The sequence below is a fragment of the Coregonus clupeaformis genome, chromosome 28 (genome assembly GCF_020615455.1).
Source record: "Coregonus clupeaformis isolate EN_2021a chromosome 28, ASM2061545v1, whole genome shotgun sequence".
NCBI lineage: Eukaryota > Metazoa > Chordata > Actinopteri > Salmoniformes > Salmonidae > Coregonus > Coregonus clupeaformis.
Genome location: NC_059219.1, coordinates 21,340,890 through 21,359,540, shown reverse-complemented (window position 1 = coordinate 21,359,540; position 18,651 = coordinate 21,340,890). Strand labels below are relative to the sequence as shown.

The 18,651-nt window shown below is 47.4% G+C and overlaps 2 protein-coding genes across 2 annotated transcripts; one reads left to right on the top strand and one right to left on the bottom strand.

Annotated features, from left to right (window-relative positions):
* Nucleotides 1-2,171: 2,171 nt before the first annotated feature.
* myh14 (myosin, heavy chain 14, non-muscle) lies at nt 2,172-14,781 on the top strand (the record flags this gene model as incomplete). The annotated part of the gene is given in 22 exon segments (XM_045208744.1): nt 2,172-2,280; nt 2,366-2,497; nt 2,854-3,060; nt 3,283-3,420; nt 3,557-3,680; nt 3,837-4,008; nt 4,194-4,551; nt 4,754-5,065; nt 5,182-5,334; nt 5,479-5,727; nt 5,811-5,924; nt 6,041-6,139; nt 6,251-6,463; nt 6,625-6,786; nt 6,968-7,096; nt 7,375-7,463; nt 7,569-7,692; nt 7,801-8,009; nt 8,225-8,333; nt 10,137-10,309; nt 10,536-10,565; nt 10,855-14,781. Coding segments are annotated over 22 exon segments (3,604 nt in total), but the record flags the coding sequence as incomplete, so codon positions are not given.
* Nucleotides 14,236-17,314, bottom strand: LOC121542891. The gene is made up of 3 exons (XM_041852497.2): nt 16,646-17,314; nt 16,417-16,553; nt 14,236-16,269 (listed from the first exon to the last, which is right to left on the bottom strand). The coding sequence occupies exons 1-3, from the start codon at nt 16,831-16,833 to the stop codon at nt 15,797-15,799; spliced, it is 798 nt and encodes a 265-aa protein (XP_041708431.2). The 5' UTR covers nt 16,834-17,314; the 3' UTR covers nt 14,236-15,796.
* Between the last annotated feature and the right edge of the window lie 1,337 nt (nt 17,315-18,651).

The following is an 18,651-nucleotide window of genomic DNA, read 5'->3' as shown; positions in this document are numbered from 1 at the left end:
TTTGTTATAGGGCCAACAAGATTGGAGAAGTAGTTTATCCATACATCTCCATTTGGATAGATAACTCTTCATGTTGTTGTTTGTTTTCCAATTTTCCCAGAAGTGGTTAGATTCTATGGATTCTTCAATTACATTGAGCTGATTTCTGATGTGCTGTTCCTTCTTTTTCCGTAGTGTATTTCTGGATTGTTTTAGTGATTCACCACAGTGAAGGCGTAGGCTCAGGTTTTCTGGGTCTCTATGTTTTCGGTTGGATAGGTTTCTCAATTTCTTTCTTAGGTTTTTGCATTCTTCATCAAGCCATTTGTCATTGTTGTTAATTTTCTTAGGTTGTCTGCTAAGATTTGATAGGGAAGCTGAGAGGTCAAATATACTGTTTAGGTTTTCTACTGCCAAGTTTACACCTTCACTATTACAGTGAAACATTTTGTCCCGGAAATTGTCTAGAAGCGGATTGAATTTGTTGTTGTCTAATAGTTTTTGGGTAGATTTCCACACTACTTTCCTTCCATCTATAGCATTTCTTAATATTGAGTCACTGACTCAAAGCCACAAGAGGGTAGAACATTTCAAACGTGATTGATAGCTCTGTTCAAGTAGACTGTGATTTTGCTGTGATCTGATAGGAGTGTCAGTGGACTGACTGTGAACGCTCTAAGAGACTCTGGGTTGAGGTCAGTGATAAAGTAGTCTACAGTACTACTGCCAAGACATGAGCTATATGTGTACCTACCATAGGAGTCCCCTCGAAGCCTACCATTGACTATGTACATAACCAGCATCCGACAGAGCTGCAGGAGTTGTGACACGTTTTTGTTGGTTATGTTATCATAGTTGTGTCTAGGGGGGCATATGGGGGAGGGAATGTTGTCACCTCCAGGTAGGTGTTTGTCCCCCTGTGTGCTGAGGGTGTCTGGTTATTGTCCAGTTCTGGCATTTAGATCTCCACAGACTAGTACATGTCCCTGGGCCTGGAAATGGTTTATCTCCCCCTCTAGGATGGCGAAGCTGTCATCGTTAAAGTATGGGGATTCTATTGGGGGGCTATAGGTAGCACACATGAGGACATTTTTCTCTGTTGAGATCATTTCCTTATTAATTTCTAGCCAGATGTACCATTTTCCTGTTTTTACTCATTTAATAGAATGGATTAGGTCTGCTCTATACCAAATTAGCATACCCCCTGATCTCTTCCCTGTTTCACACCTGGTAGTTTGGTGGATGTGACTACCAGCTCTCTGTAACCTAGAGGGCAACCAGTGGGTCCGTTTCTTGTAGGATGACATTTGTCTGTATTTCCAATTTCTTTGATGAAGTCTGAGTTCCTGCTCTTTAGGCCAAACGCAGATGACCTCAGACCTTGTATATTCCAGGATGAGATAGTAAAAGCTTTGTGTTCCATAGTGTCTAGTGTTGTGTTTTTGTGTGGTTTAGGCCTGGACCATCACAGTAGGTGTGAGCAGAGCATGTAGAGCATCTGATACATACCTCTTAGGTCGCATGGTGGTGCTTGGGCGGGTGTAATAGTGGGTGGTTGGGCCTGTTGCTCTGCTCACGGCCTGGGCATATGTCCTGCTGTCATGTTGAGGTCCTTGCCGCAGGGGCGGGGGGCATGGGGTGGGCAGAAGGGGCATAGGTCTGATATGGGGGGGCCTATATAGGGTGTGGCCAGATTTTGCTTGGGGTGGTCTTAGCTGGTTGGGGTGTGGCTGGTGATGCTGTGGTCTGTTCTGTCATTCTCCTTCAGCGCATGCCATTTTTTAGGGGGCCAGTATAAAAAATATTATTCACTACTGTAGTCGCTCTGGTCTTGTTACTTTTTTTTGTCGGTGTAGGTCCTCTTGGCGTGGGTTCTCTCGGTGCAGGTCCTTTAGGAGGGGGTCTTGCAGGTCTGGGAGGGTGTTTCGCTGGTCTGGGCGGGGTGTCCGTTGCTCTGTTGCTCCTGTGTGAGGGGCTACGGTTGAGGGTGACGTCCTTCAGGGTCCTGGCAAAAGTTGGGATTGCTGCCTTGTAGAGGTGGACCTGGTCGTAAAGGCTGTTCAAGTCCAGGGTGGAGTGGTGGGCCAGGTAGACATTAGGTTTTGAGGCACAGTCTCTCTCTGTGTGTTGACTCTCTCTGTCTCTCTCGATGTTGACTCTCTCTGTCTCTCTCTCTCTGTCTCTCTCTGTAGGGCCTTCCTGAAGAAGCAGCAGCAGCTGAGTGCTATGAGAGTGATGCAGAGGAACTGTGCTGCCTACCTCAAACTCAGGAACTGGCAATGGTGGAGGCTGTTCACCAAGGTACACACACACACACACACACACTATACACACTCTAGCACAGGTATGTGACCTAACCCCTGACCTCTGACCCCGTGTCCCCCAGGTGAAGCCTCTGCTGCAGGTCACTCGTCAGGACGAGGAGATCCAGGTGAGGGAGGCGGAGCTTAAGAATGCCAAAGACAACCTGACCAGAGTGGAACAGGACTACACTGAGCTGGACAAGAAACACGCACAGGCAACACACCTTTCCTTTCTCTATCTATCTATCAATCTATCTCTCCCTCTCTCTCTCTACCTCTACCTCTCTCGCTCTACCTCTGCCTCTCTCGCTCTCTCTCTCTCTCTAGCTCTCTCCCTCTCTCTCTAGCTCTCTCCCTCTCTCTCTAGCTCTCTCCCTCTCTCTCTAGCTCTCTCCCTCTCTCTCTAGCTCTCTCCCTCTCTCTCTAGCTCTCTCCCTCTCTCTCTAGCCTCTCTCTCTCTCTCTGTACAACAAAGTGGATAAGAAAGCACCAACAGGTAGAGAGACCAGAACACTTACCTCTCTCGCTCTTTCTCCCCCTCCCCCTTTCTCCCATCTCACCTCGTTCCTAGCTGATGGAGGAGAAGGCGGTGCTGACAGACCAGCTGCAGGCGGAGGCGGAGCTGTTTGCGGAGGCGGAGGAGATGAGGGCCAGACTGGTCAGTAGGAAGCAGGAGCTGGAGGAAATACTGGGGGAGCTGGAGGGCCGATTGGAGGAGGAGGAGGAGAGGGGCGTTCAGATGACCAATGAGAAGAAGAAGATGCAGCAGCACGTGACGGTACAGCACAGTGAGGGGGTTGTGGGAGAGTGGAAGACAGAGAAGGGGACATGAAGCACATGACAATGATGAAGAGAGCAGCTTTAGATGAGAGGGTCTAACTGTATCTCTCAATCTGCCTAATGTTCTGTCACCCCCCTCTCTCTCTTCATCTCTCTTCCTCTCCTCCTCTCCTCCCCTCTCCCTCCTTCTCTCCTCCCCTCTCCTCTCTCCTCCTCTCAGGATCTGGAGGAGCAGTTGGAGGAGGAGGAGTCGGCCAGACAGCGCCTCCAGTTGGAGAAGGTTACCCTGGAGACTAAGGTCAAGAGTCTGGAGACAGAGATGCTGAGCACTGGAGAACAGAGAGACCGCCTCAGCAAGGTAACCATAGTTACACTGGCTACAGTATATACCCTAGACAGCATTTAACTGTAACATTTATTTTATCCTGGACAGGACTGAAGCCAGGGTTGACTCAGCTGGAACTTCATTTCTCCATGTTGTCTCTGTCTCTCAGGAGAAGAAGCAGCTGGAGGAGAGGTTGAATGAGGTGACAGACTCGCTGACTGAGGAAGAGGAGAAGACCAAGAGTCTCAACAAACTGAAAAACAAACAGGAAGCAGTCATCGCTGACCTGGAGGGTAAAGCTTGTTCCAAACTGGTGGCACTTGTTATGCATACTTAACATTATGACATACGTTGGATGAACACTCAACACTGTTTCAGAAACGTGTCTACATTGTCCTAGTATGAATTATTTTCTCTTTCCTTTCTCTTCTTCCCCTTCCCTCCTGTAGAGCGGTTGAAGCGTGAGGAGCAGGGTCGTCTGGAGCAGGAGAAGTGGAGGAGGAGGATGGAGGGAGAGGCTGTGGAGGCTCAGGAGCAGCTCTCTGACCTGGGACTACTGTCCGCTGAACTCAGGGGCACCCTGGCTCAGAGAGAGAAGGATATCACAACCCTACAGGGGAGGTGAGAGGAGATCTATACTGTACATTCACACACCTTGAGAAGAGTGGAAATATCACCCCCTCCTTTGCATAGTGTTACAAAACCCCTTTCTCTCTCTCAATAATGTTAATGGGAACAGTTCCAGCACAGTGCCTTGCGGAACACCATATTTGACTTCTCTAGTTCTTTATCTCTCTCTTTCCCAGGTTGGAGGAGGAGGGTGCACGAAGGACTGAGGCTCAGAGGGCTCTGAGAGAGGCCATGTCTCAGGTGTCAGAGCTGAAGGAGGAGGTGGAGAATGAACGAGGGATGAGAGAGAGGGCAGAGAAACAGAGGCGAGACCTGGGGGAGGAGCTGGAGGCCCTGAGGACAGAGCTGGAAGACACACTGGACACCACGGCGGCCCAGCAGGAACTCAGGTCTCGTAGAGAGGCAGAGTTGGGGGAGCTCCAGAGGTGTGTTGAGGAGGAGACGAGACGTCACGAGGGCCAGCTCTCAGAGCTCCGAGTCAAGCACTGCTCTGCCATAGACAACCTGCAGGAACAACTGGACAACAGCAAGCGGGTGAGTCACACACACACAGAATGTAGCCTATGTAGTGACTCTCTGTGCATATTGAGTGTGTTACTTCCTCAGTACAATGTCGGTAGTGACTCAGCCTGCTATTCTCTCTCTGTAGACTGGTCACTGTGAAGTCTATAATGTAGTGTTTTTCTATGCGTATCGTATGTATGTAGTAATTCCTTATGTTGTATTGTCTCCCCAGGCCCGTCAATCCCTAGAGAAGGCCAAGATTGTATTAGAGGAGGAGAGGGTGAGTTTGGCCTCAGAGCTGAAGTCCCTGCAGGGGGGCCGCATGGAGAGTGAGAGGGGCCGCAAGAGGGCAGAGGGTCAACTCCAGGAGCTGACCGCACGCCTCGCACAGGCCGACAGAGAGAGGGAGGAGAGAGAGAACCGACTGCACAAACTACAGTCTGAGATGGAGACCCTCTCTAGTTCTCTCTCCTCCTCCGACTCCAAATCCCTCCGTCTCAACAAGGAGGTCAGCAGCCTGGAGAGCCAGCTCCACGATGCTCAGGTACACACACACACACACACACACACACACACACACACACACACACACACACACACACTGCCAACTCGTTCATCCTCTGTTTTTAACCACTTCCATGGTGATATGCTTTCTCTCAGGAGCTACTCCAGGATGAGACTCGTCAGAAGCTGTCTCTGGGCTCCAGGGTGAGAGCTCTGGAGGAGGAGAGGAGTGGACTGATGGAGAGAGTGGAGGAGGAAGAGGAGAGCGCCAAGGAGCTCTCCAGGCAGATACAGACTCACACTCAGCAGGTAATCATCATTATGTGGAAAAAGCAACTTTCCTATAGATTATAATATAAAACATGTTCAGTTGTTTTCTACAGTAAGTCTATCTTCCTCCTCACCATGACTCCCTCTCTCCCTCTCTCCTGCTCTCCCTCCATCCGTCTCTAGCTGGCTGAGTTGCGGAGGCAGTCGGAGGAGGTGAATGCGACGGTGGAGGCAGGAGAGGAGACGCGCAGGAAACTGCAGAGAGACCTGGACCAGGCCGTCCAGAGAGAACGACAGAAGGAGGAGGAGAAGGAACGAGTGGATCGGCAGAGGGAGAGGTTGAGGGAGGAGATAGAGGACATGACCCTGGCCCTGCAGAGAGAGAGACAGAACTGCACCGCCTTGGAGAAGAGGCAGAAGAAGTTTGACCAGGTCAGAATTCAGGGGTTAGAGGTTAAGGGTAACCATAATGACATAATGTCCCGTGACGTAACCCCTGCCCTTTGCCCCCTCAGTGCCTGTCAGAGGAGAAGGCGGTGAGTGCCCGGCTGGCTGAGGAGAGAGACAGGGCCGAGGCAGACAGTAGAGAGAAGGAAACACGCTCACTGGCACTGGCACGAGCCCTGCAGGTACCACTGGAATGACTACACAGATTATTATCCAGTTATCAGCATTAACAGTTGTTTTCCTGTTCATCTAAATAAAGTGAGTCTTGATACTTCATGATTCCCATCTACTCTTGCAGGAGGCACAAGATCAGAGGGACGAGCTGGAGAGATCTAACAAGCAGCTCCGCATAGACATGGAACAACTAGTCAATCAACAGGATGATGTGGGGAAGAATGTACGTGTGTGTGTGTAAATGTGGGCGGAAATGTGTGTGTGTATTACAGAGTGAAAATGGCCATGGTTGTTTATCTCACAACTAGCACACATTTCTCTCCTCCTGTGTCAGGTGCATGAGTTGGAGCGTTCCCGGCGAGCCCTGGAGACAGAGGCTGAGTCCCTGCGCACTCAGACCCAGGAGCTGGAAGAGGAGCTGGGGGAGGCGGAGAACTCCAGGCTGAGGCTCGAGGTCACCCTCCAAGCCCTCAGGGCCCAGTTTGAGAGAGAGATCAGCACCAAGGAGGAGAAAGGAGAGGAGAAGAGGAGGTCTCTCAACAAACAGGTATGTAGAGAAGAGAGAAGAAGAGGAGTGTATCAAGCCTGAATATGGGGAGACAGTTATTCATTTGGATTAGATGCTGAACTTCTCTCTTTCTCTGCTGTTTCCTTCCTTTCCATCCCCCTCTCCCCTCTCCCCTTCGCTTTCTCTCCTTTCCCCCCCAGGTGAGGGAGTTGGAGACCCAGCTAGAGGAGGAGAGGAGTCAACGCTCTCAGGCCATGTCCGTCAAGAAGCAACTGGAGGCGGAGCTACAGGAGGCTGAGGCCCAGGTGGAGACAGCCAATCGTGGCAGGGAGGAGGGGCTTAGGCAGCTACGGAGACTGCAGGTAAGCTACACCCCCCTTCTTTCTTTCTAATGCTGCTTGCTCGGTCAGAGATTAAATGCTGTGCAGTTAACTGATCTATAAACCACCTATAAACCAGCTATAATGAGAACTTTAAGAGTCCCAGCACAGAGCCTTGTGGAAAACCATATTTTAATTTACCCTCCTTTTCGTGCTCTCTCAGGTTCAGATGAAGGAAGTGCTTCGTGAGCTGGATGAGTCCAAGCTGGCCCGTGACGAGGTGGTCGTCCAATCAAAAGACACAGAGAAGCGCCTGCAGACCCTGGAGGCGGAGCTACTGCAGCTTACAGAGGTGTGTGTGCGTGCTGGTGTGTGTGTGAGAGATTTGCGAAGACACAACCTCTTGTGTTTTAGGATGGTAACGCTATCTCTCTCTCTCTGTCTCTCTCTTTCTCTCTCTCTCTCTCTCTCTCTCTCTCTCTCTCTCTCTCTCTCTCTCTCTCTCTCTCTCTCTCTCTCTCTCTCTCTCTCTCTCTCTCTCTTTCTGTCTCTCTCTCTTTCTGTCTCTCTCTCTCTCTCTCTCTCTCTCTCTCTCTCTCTCTCTCTCTCTCTCTCTCTCTCTCTCTCTAGGATTTATCAGTGTCTGAGAGGATGAGGAGACAGGCCCAGCAGGAGAGAGATGAGATGGCTGATGAGATCGTCAACAGCTCCACTGGGAAGTCAGTATCTCTCTTTCTACTTGCCTTTCTGTGTGTGTGTGCTCACGTGTGTGTATTCCTGTGTATTATGCGTGTGTATTACTCACGGTGAGTGTGTGTTGTCAGGTCTGCTCTGTGTGATGAGAAGCGGAGGTTGGAGGCGCGAGTCACTCAGCTGGAGGAGGAGTTGGAGGAGGAGCAGAGTAACGCTGAACTAGTGGCCGAGAGACACAGGAAGACTACACTTCAGGTACACACACACACACACACACAGTATCCTGGACTCGGTTTTCATTTGTCCGTTTTTCTTACTTTTAATCTCCCTTTCTATCCCTCTCTCTCCCCTCTCCCTCCCCAGGTGGAGACTCTGACGGTGCAGCTGCAGGGAGAGAGGACCCTGTGCCAGAAGGCTGAGGGGGCCAGGGAGGCTCTGGAGAGGCATAACAAGGAGCTGAAGCTGAAGCTGGGGGAGATGGAGGGAGCGGTCAGGGGAAAACACAGGCTCAGTGTCGCCGCCCTGGAGGCCAAGATGGATGGCATGGAGGAGCAGCTGGAGCAGGAGAGACAGTGAGGGGAACACACACATTCTCTTATGGATTTCCCCTCACACTATCTCTCACCTTGTTCCTTTCCTCACTCCCCCTCCTCTCTCTTTACTTCCCTCCCTGCCCTTTCCCTCTCCTCTCCTCTCTCTAACATCTCACTTCTTCCACTACTATTCTGACTGTATGTTCTGGGTATGGGGATGAAACCTGACTCACAGACTTTCTCCCCTCCCCCAGGGAGCGAGCAATAGCCAACAAGCTGGTGAGGAAGACAGAGAAAAAACTGAAGGAGGTGATGATGCAGGCGGAGGACGAGAGGAGACATGCAGACCAGTACAGAGAACAGGTACGAACCATTACAGACCAGTACAGAGAACAGGTACGAACCATTACAGACCAGTACAGAGAACAGGTACGAACCATTACAGACCAGTACAGAGAACAGGTACGAACCATTACAGACCAGTACAGAGAACAGGTACGAACCATTACAGACCAGTACAGAGAACAGGTACGAACCATTACAGACCAGTACAGAGAATAGAGTACAGACCAGTACAGAGAACAGGTACGAACCATTACAGACCAGTACAGAGAACAGGTACGAACCATTACAGACCAGTACAGAGAACAGGTACGAACCATTACAGACCAGTACAGAGAACAGAGTACAGACCAGTACAGAGAACAGGTACGAACCATTACAGACCAGTACAGAGAACAGGTACGAACCATTACAGACCAGTACAGAGAACATAGTACAGACCAGTACAGAGAACAGGTACGAACCATTACAGACCAGTACAGAGAACAGGTACGAACCATTACAGACCAGTACAGAGAACAGAGTACAGACCAGTACAGAGAACAGTGTATTTTTCGAACCATTACAGACCAGTACAGAGAACAGAGTACAGACCAGTACAGAGAACAAGTACGAACCATTACAGACCAGTACAGAGAACAGAGTACAGACCAGTACAGAGAACAGGTACGAACCATTACAGACCAGTACAGAGAACAGAGTACAGACCAGTACAGAGAACAGGTACGAACCATTACAGACCAGTACAGAGAACAGAGTACAGACCAGTACAGAGAACAGGTACGAACCATTACAGACCAGTACAGAGAACAGAGTACAGACCAGTACAGAGAACAGGTACGAACCATTACAGACCAGTACAGAGAACAGAGTACAGACCAGTACAGAGAACAGGTACGAACCATTACAGACCAGTACAGAGAACAGAGTACAGACCAGTACAGAGAACAGGTACGAACCATTACAGACCAGTACAGAGAACAGAGTACAGACCAGTACAGAGAACAGGTACGAACCATTACAGACCAGTACAGAGAACAGAGTACAGACCAGTACAGAGAACAGGTACGAACCATTACAGACCAGTACAGAGAACAGAGTACAGACCAGTACAGAGAACAGGTACGAACCATTACAGACCAGTACAGAGAACAGAGTACAGACCAGTACAGAGAAAAGGTATGAACTATTACAGACCAGTACAGAGAACAGAGTACAGACCAGTACAGAGAACAGGTACGAACCATTACAGACCAGTACAGAGAACAGAGTACAGACCAGTACAGAGAACAGGTACGAACCATTACAGACCAGTACAGAGAACAGAGTACAGACCAGTACAGAGAGCATGTATGAACCATTACAGACCAGTACAGAGAACAGGTATGAACCAGTACAGACCAGTACAGAGAACAGGTATGAAACCTCTTCTCTGTGAGTTCACCATAGAAATGGAGAGATACAGTAGGGTGTGTTTTCATCCCAAAATGAGTGGTTGGTCCTGCTAATCCCAATCCTAATCTAATCCAGCCCTGGCACCAGGGGAAGGTAGGGGTTATCTCCTCCCAAATGATACTGAACAAAATAATCCCGCATCCCTCTACAGTGGAGAGGTAGGGGTGATACTGAACCCCCCCTCTCAAAAATCATCTGGAATTTAATCTGTGGGATGTAATCCCAGTCCTCCTGTTCTGTGCTTAATCTGTCTATCTCTCTCCGTCCGTCCCTCTCTGATACACATCCCCCCTTCCTCTATTGTCTTCTCCTCTTCCTCTTTACCCATTCTCTTCTTCTCTCCCCCTACACCCTCCCTCCTCTCTCCAGTTGGATAAATCTATGGGCCGGCTGAGGCAGCTGAAGAGGCAGCTCGAGGAGGTGGAGGAGGATAACTCTCGTTCCAACGCCCAGAGACGTAAACTGCAGAGAGAGATGGAGGAGCTTACTGACAGCTCCCAGAGCATGACCCGTGAGATCACCGCTCTACGCAGCCAGCTCAGGTAATACTACCACTGTGTGTGGTGTGTATGTGTGTGTGTGTGTGTGTGTGTGTGTGTGTGTGTGTAATCTGAGTGACCCTCCCAGATCCATTGTATATTTTGAGTTCCATTGCCACCTACTACCACCCTGTTTTATGTTTTATTATTGCATGTGTTTTTCTTCCATTGACCCCATCTAACACTGACACGCTGTCCATCTGTCTGCCTCACACTCCACTCCACTCAGCATCACCACATCTGAACGGAAACCAGAGAAGTAGGTCTCTGTGTGTGTGTGTGTGTGTGTGTGTGTGTGTGTGTGTGCGTGTGCAATTCATTAAGTTAAGATTTCAGTTAGTTGTGTGGACTGCAGTATATATTAAACTGAAGAAATACTGTCCTCTTATTAGTTTGATGTCTCAGTGGTTTAGTCACCTTTATACCACAAGAGGGCTATTGCCTTTCCAGTCCCTCTTAGAGACGGTTGATCATGTCAGATATGATAAACACACCCTTTACCTCCTCTCCATCTCCATGACCCTCTCTCCCACCTCTCTCCCCCCCAGGCGTGCTCCGTTGCCCCTAGGGATGCGTTCAGGTCGCAGGGCGTTGGTGGATGACCTGTCGTGTGAGAACTCTGACTCGGAGGAGCCCCCCCCCTCCCCGACCCCTTCTTCTGGTACTGGGCCCGGCACCCCCACACCCCCCTCTGAAAACAACAGTCTGGGACCCCCCCCACCATACAGCCTCAACGACACTGAGTAACACACACTCATACACATGCATACATACAGATACATACTCACACAGACTCATAGGCCTACATACAAATACACACTCACATAGACTGACTAACTGGTCCAGCACTTTAAACTAGTTCCTCTGCAGTCCAAACTAGAACAGAGAGCATACACTCACACTCTCGCTCTCTCTCACACACACACACACACACACACACACACACACACACACACACACACACACACACACACACACACACACTACAAGAGGGGAAGATGATTTGATGATGATTCTTGAGCAAGAATATGGACTGTAATCTCACTGGGGGAAACTTAATCTCCCAGAAATCTGAGGGAAAGCTAATTATATCAGCATAGCCATGTTCTATTATTATGAAACTGTATTACGCTTCAAATGCCAGAAATAAGATGGCTACTGGCCACTATCAATGTAAAGCCATGTTTAACCCTTTGAGGAGCTCTGACAATATTCCGCCCTGTGTTTAGCGTTCTAGCTGATGACATCACAAAGGGCTGCTAAATGTTCTAGAATGCTGTAGAATCCTGGAATAGAACACTCCGAATAATGTTCCACTCCTCAAATGGGTTAATGACAATCTGCATGTTTGGGAAGACGTTTTGCAAGACTAGAGAAACACACACACACACAGGGGACTGATAAATGTTTCTTTAGTCCCTCTGTCAGTGTGTGTCTTGTAAATCGCTCATTGACTGCTAGTGTGAAAGACAGCTGATATGCTCTTCTGTATGTTAACAAGCCTGGGAGAAGCTCCCACAAATTGTTGATCTTTCTCTCTCTCACTTGAATACAATTTTTAGGCCAAATTATTATTTGAAAACGTATTTTAGAAAACAAACACAGAATGTCTGTGAAGTATTTTAGGATATATTACTAATTTGTTTGTAGTTTGAATTAGGTCATATATGGGGAAAATATTAATCAGGGAAGAGAGGGTTAAGTGAGAGAGAGAGAAAAAGGAAATATGATAATCAACCTTGATGTTGTATGCGTCAAGTTTTTATAGAAAAAGACTGATGATATTTCACTCCATCATCACACATACTGGTGAAACTGGCTAGGGTATAAACACCGGCATCATCGTAGACCTTATCAATCTATCTTATGATTATCATAAGATGATGAAATGTTGATATCTTTTGTCATGACAAGCGATGACAACCAAACATGTTATTGCAGTTGCATCAAACACTATTGCAAAAAAGCTGAACCTCCATGCAGTCTGGCTTCAGTGCTGTGCTCTGCATCTGGGTTATCTAGACATTCATTTACCTTTTTAGATAGAGACAGATATGTAGTTACTGTAGATAGGCCAATGGATTGCATAGGTAGGTATAGGTAGATAGCTACAGTAGGTAGATAGTTTCTTTAACTCAAGTCTTTAACATATCGCTTCTTATAAAGTACAGGCAGTTGAATCTATGTAATTTATATCAGTCTGAATATGAGCATAATCCTAAATAATTTATTGCCGCTGGTTGTTTTTTTTATTATTTCCAGTCTGTTCAGACATATCATTGGTAGTTGACATACTGGTGTGGTATCACTGGCACTGATAGAAAGGAAGGCAGGGCCTCACACATACTGTAACCATGGCAATAGAGAGAGGTTAAGAGCAGAGTCACAATTACTAGGTGGGTTGTGGTTAACAACATCTGTCTATCTATGTAGACTTATGTTGTTAAATAATTACGGGATGGGGTATTGGTTGTTCTATTTTACAGTGTATCAGGATGTTAGGGAAGTTTGTAGGTCTTGGTTAGTAGGGAATGCACTGGAAATATATTGGACAGAGAGATGACAGACATTTAAGACAGTAACCAACACTATATCAGAACTCACCTGTGGAGCAGAACACTGGAATCACTTACACAGAACAGGAAAACAGGAAAATTGAGGACGTAATGTTGATGTTTCCAGACTACTAGTCATTCTCAACATATCATAAGCATCCATATCTTTTGTTTTTATCAAAAATACATATTGTACATTGTAATATTTTTCATTATTCATTCATTGTGTAATATATTTATGGAACAAAGCTTTTGTGTTTAACCAAATGGTGGGCGTATGGATGAGAAAAAGGGACGTATTGTAGTATACCTAGTAGAATAGAATAGATTCAAGTAGAGTACTATGGCGGAGACTACTGTTGGGGAATTTCCACTGTAAATTCATGGAACTACCCTCTGGAATAACAGACAAAAGTTGAGGACTTTTTCCAGCAACTTCCGTTGAGTTCATTGTCTTCAGATCTGTAATATGAAGCACCAAGAAAACCCTGTTCCTACCCATCATTTCTGTATAGATCATTCTAGAACAGCAACGCTCTAGGCTTCTCTCCTCTGATATCATAATAGTGTTTTTTGCGGAAGACATAATCGGTCGAATCGTCCAAAATTGTGTCTTTTCATTAAGTGACAGACAAGGAGATCTCTAGCCGGTTAGAAGATGTGATTTTAAGAATATTAGAGTATACATGCCCCGCCCCCTTTAATCTCCAACAACATTCACGATTCATTCAAGTTTAACAAGTGCAAAGCCTTTTTGTTAATGTATATTGTTTATATTTTAACTCCTCTAAGCCCCATAACCACTATGCCTGACACAGCAGAAGTCTGTACAGGGAGTAGATGTCATGTCCACATACTTACAGACACAGGGCACCTTGACATAGGGGCGTTTTGCTGCTCAGTCTAGTAAAACGCTACATATTTGCATGGTGGTGCATTCTAAAATAATAATAGCATTGGCCGCATAGTCTCTTCGGTAATCACGGTTGTCTGCTCTTGCCCAAGGAAGAATGTTTATCTCCCTCCACATAAAGACTAGGACATTCCCTGTTGAAAAGCATGCAGGGTTGAATTACTAAAAGGTTGATTTAAAGAGCATTTATCAGAGCAAAGGTACAGTTCCCCATCATTATCTCATGTCAAACTCAAGCTTGACACAGTGGAGAGCAAAGCCAAGATCCATTTTGATAATTTTCATGACAGTACTATAGAAACAGTTGGATCTTTAGAACTAGCAACCTAATGAGGACATGGGATATTTGAATTAAGAATTAGTTCTATTAGTATTTGATTACTGAAAAAACGACAACGTGTATTTGGCCTTTTCTTTTCTTCCTCTTCATGTGATTTATTTGGCAAAAAAATACATTGTTATGTAAATTACTGTCGATTCTGCACTTTACATATGCACCACTAGGAGGGCAGTAATTGACCAGACTCAGACATTATCAGCGGCTGTCATTGGTTCAGTCAGTCCCATCTCTCTGAAGATGATACAGGTTTATATGTAAATCTAACTGATTTGTCAAAGATCTGAGCTGATTTTTTAAATGTTATTTGGATGCAAACTGTCACTTTAAAGTTTTCACATTTTGAACACTAAGATCACTACATTTTAAACTATCTAGGTTTGGTCTTCAGGGGAAGTAATAGGAAGGTTGGTTTGAGGTTAAAGGTTATTGGCTGACCCCTGGCATGTGATCAGAGAACTAAAGTGTCTGTGCATCTGTAGCGAGACCGGTGCTTTTTCAAAGGTGTTATTATTATTGTATTATTTTGTTATTTTTCTTTCTTTTATGGCTTCTGTGGAAATGGAACATTTTGGAAATGTGTTGTTTGTAAGCCATTTTTGGTTTATGATGCTGTAATTATAAAACATATCTGACTGGGGTGAACTTTAATATATGTTGTTGGTTTTGACATTTTGTGTGTTTCAATTTGTTTATTGGTTTGGTGAACACCCAGTTACATGCACACATTTACTGTAATTTATTGTAAGGAGAGACTGACCTATTTAATTACGTTTCACCATTTATCAATAAGTTAACATTACACACATAAAGAAGTGAATACACTAATACAGTCGAACCACAATAGATCATTTATAAGGTGAAGTATCATTCCCCATTTTTAGTGGCACTGCAGCAATTTGGCCGTTAGCGGGATGAACTACTCACACTGATGGGCCCCCCATGATATCAGTGAACAACCAATCATCTTCCAGGGGCGGGGTTAGAACCTGATGTGAATGAGGGGTGTGAACTGGGGCAGGGAAGGATCTGGCCACTCCCTCAAAGGAATACAACTCTGACTCATATCATCATTCACCAATGAGAAGGTACATCTTGTTGGGGACAAGACCTCTGGAGGATGTTGGGGTCTGGGAAGTCACAATGGTAGCCTACAGAGGTGGACAGTTGGTTTGGGGTAATATTTAAACAGGTGAACTGCCTATCTGTACCTTGTCTCCCCACAGCACTCTCCAACATACACTGTGAACTGCCCTGGCCACTTATGAAGTCTCTTATGGCTGTTACTGGATCTATAGAGCATCCGTATCCAGATCCGTATTCATACTGCCCTCTATCACAGTCAATCTGCTCCATCTCAGATCTAGCGTCACTGCTGCTGCTGGTGTGGAGCATCAACTTCTCTATGAAACTCTCAGATTGGTTCAGAAACGTGATGTCATCAACGTGCACATTATTGGCTAGGCTCCTCTCTTCACCAGGAGACCCCCAGATGGTCTCTAGATGGGCATGAGGGTCCATGCCGTCCCTAAACCCCCCATCATTCTGTGGTTCAACCTCTGAGTCCCACAGCCTCAGCACATCCATTCTCTGGCTCTCCACTGTCTCACTGTCTGCCATATTGTTTTGGGACTGGGAGCAGGCTGCGTTGTCTTCGACCGTTGTGACCCCAAAGTCACAGGAGTCTAGGGACAGAGGGGAGAGTCCGGGCGAGAGGGGTAATGGGTTGAAAGTTGAGGTATCCATGTTTTGAGTAGAGCCCTCTGGTTTTGAGTTGGGGCCGTGATGTTTGAATTTGAGTCGCGTCTGAGTTGTGTTTCATATTTCTCTCTAATGCTGTCGATCCAGCTATAAAGGCTCTCCTCTGAAGTGATATCACAACTGAAGGGTTCTGTGTGAAAGTGTTCCCCCTCTTGTTCTAAGACAATGGTTTTCTCTGATGTTATGGATGACCTGTAGTCAGTTTGATTTTCTATTCTGCTCCCCTGTTTATGAGTCTTTTGGTATGTTCCTTTACTTGGAGTGTTGCTGTTGGACTGGTCCATTTGGAGTCGTTTGGGGTTGAGTCTCCATTGGTCTCCAGGGTCATTCTGATCTGTTGCAAGGGCTTCAGTTTCATGTGAACAAAGGGAAAGGTCTGCTTCTTCACTTACAGGAGCTGGAGGGGAGACGGAGTCAAAATGGTGGTTCATTCAGAGGGAGGAGAAAGGACAAAAGGTGAAGATAAGTATAAACAACATAGGAGCCCAGTTTGCTTAATTTATGCATCAAGTTACCTGGATGTCAATTATTAAAGAGAGAATACCTTCTTTAGAGGTGCTGTTAGATAGGTCAGTGGTTATTGGCTGTCGTGATGGGGAAGGTGTGTCGCTATTCGCCACCTCCGCTGAGAAGAGGACAGACGCAAGCTGGTGATTGGCTGTCTCTATCTCTGCAAACTTCCTGTTTGAGAGAATGGGCAGTATAACATTTAAGTTTATGGCATCTTATAATGACACTCACTCTCACCTGAAACACATACGGTACACACACACCTCTGGATCATGTTGTGAAGGAAGCGCCGGTGGTTCACTTGACGTTTGGACGGCCGGTTCTTCCTTGGTCTCTGGAGTGTCCGCATCATGTGGCCTGCTGCTGATGTCACAAAGGTAAAGAGGTCATGACCCCAGGGAACACCTCGCTCCACCCCGGGTTCAAAGGTCACAGAGTTGGATGGGCGCATGGCTGGAAGGAGGAGAGAGAGGAGTAACAGGTCTGGGGTATTAGTTGGGGATGTGGTGAGTGAGAAGGATGAGGTGAGAGGGGTAACAGGTCTGGGGTATTAGTTGGGGATGTGGTGAGTGAGAAGGATGAGGTGGGAGGGGTAACAGGTCTGGGGTATTAGTTGGGGATGTGGTGAGTGAGAAGGATGAGGTGGGAGGGGTAACAGGTCTGGGGTATTAGTTGGGGATGTGGTGAGTGAGAAGGATGAGGTGGGAGGGGTAACAGGTCTGGGGTATTAGTTGGGGATGTGGTGAGTGAGAAGGATGAGGTGGGAGGGGTAACAGGTCTGGGGTATTAGTTGGGGATGTGGTGAGTGAGAAGGATGAGGTGGGAGGGGTAACAGGTCTGGGGTATTAGTTGGGGATGTGGTGAGTGAGAAGGATGAGGTGGGAGGGGTAACAGGTCTGGGGTATTAGTTGGGGATGTGGTGAGAGAGAAGGATGAGGTGGGAGGGGTAACAGGTCTGGGGTATTAGTTGGGGATGTGGTGAGAGAGAAGGATGAGGTGGGAGGGGTAACAGGTCTGGGTTTGTTGGGGATGTGGTGAGTGAGAAGGATGAGGTGGGAGGGGTAACAGGTCTGGGGTATTAGTTGGGGATGTGGTGAGTGAGAAGGATGAGGTGAGAGGGTAACAGGTCTGGGGTATTAGTTGGGGATGTGGTGAGTGAGAAGGATGAGGTGGGAGGGGTAACAGGTCTGGGGTATTAGTTGGGGATGTGGTAAGAGAGAAGGATGAGGTGGGAGGGGTAACAGGTCTGGGGTATTAGTTGGGGATGTGGTGAGTGAGAAGGATGAGGTGAGAGGGGTAACAGGTCTGGGGTATTAGTTGGGGATGTGGTAAGAGAGAAGGATGAGGTGAGAGGGGTAACAGGTCTGGGGTATTAGTTGGGGATGTGGTAAGAGAGAAGGATGAGGTGAGAGGGGTAACAGGTCTGGGGTATTAGTTGGGGATGTGGTAAGAGAGAAGGATGAGGTGAGAGGGGTAACAGGTCTGGGGTATTAGTTGGGGATGTGGTAAGAGAGAAGGATGAGGTGAGAGGGGTAACAGGTCTGGGTATTAGTTGGGGATGTGGTAAGAGAGAAGGATGAGGTGGGAGGGGTAACAGGTCTGGGGTATTAGTTGGGGATGTGGTAAGAGAGAAGGATGAGGTGAGAGGGGTAACAGGTCTGGGGTATTAGTTGGGGATGTGGTAAGAGAGAAGGATGAGGTTTGAGGGGTAACAGGTCTGGGGTATTAGTTGGGGATGTGGTAAGAGAGAAGGATGAGGTGGGAGGGGTAACAGGTCTGGGGTATTAGTTGGGGATGTGGTAAGAGAGAAGGATGAGGTGGGAGGGGTAACAGGTCTGGGGTATTAGTTGGGGATGTGGTGAGTGAGAAGGATGAGGTGGGAGGGGTAACAGGTCATGTGGTGAGAGAGAAGGATGAGGTGGGAGGGGTAACAGGTCTGGGGTATTAGTTGGGGATGTGGTAAGAGAGAAGGATGAGGTGAGAGGGGTAACAGGTCTGGGGTTTAGTTGGGGATGTGGTAAGAGAGAAGGATGAGGTGAGAGGGGTAACAGGTCTGGGGTTTAGTTGGGGATGTGGTAAGAGAGAAGGATGAGGTGGGAGGGGTAACAGGTCTGGGGTATTAGTTGGGGATGTGGTAAGAGAGAAGGATGAGGTGGGAGGGGTAACAGGTCTGGGGTATTAGTTGGGGATGTGGTAAGAGAGAAGGATGAGGTGAGAGGGGTAACAGGTCTGGGGTATTAGTTGGGGATGTGGTAAGAGAGAAGGATGA

Coding starts and splice junctions, on each gene's coding strand:
- LOC121542891 (XM_041852497.2), bottom strand. CDS start 16,833: ATGCGCCCATCCAACTCTGTGACCTTTGAACCCGGGGTGGAGCGAGGT. Junction 16,554..16,645: donor CTTCACAACATGATCCAGAG/GTGTGTGTGTAC, acceptor TCTCTCAAACAG/GAAGTTTGCAGAGATAGAGA. Junction 16,270..16,416: donor TAACAGCACCTCTAAAGAAG/GTATTCTCTCTT, acceptor TCTCCCCTCCAG/CTCCTGTAAGTGAAGAAGCA.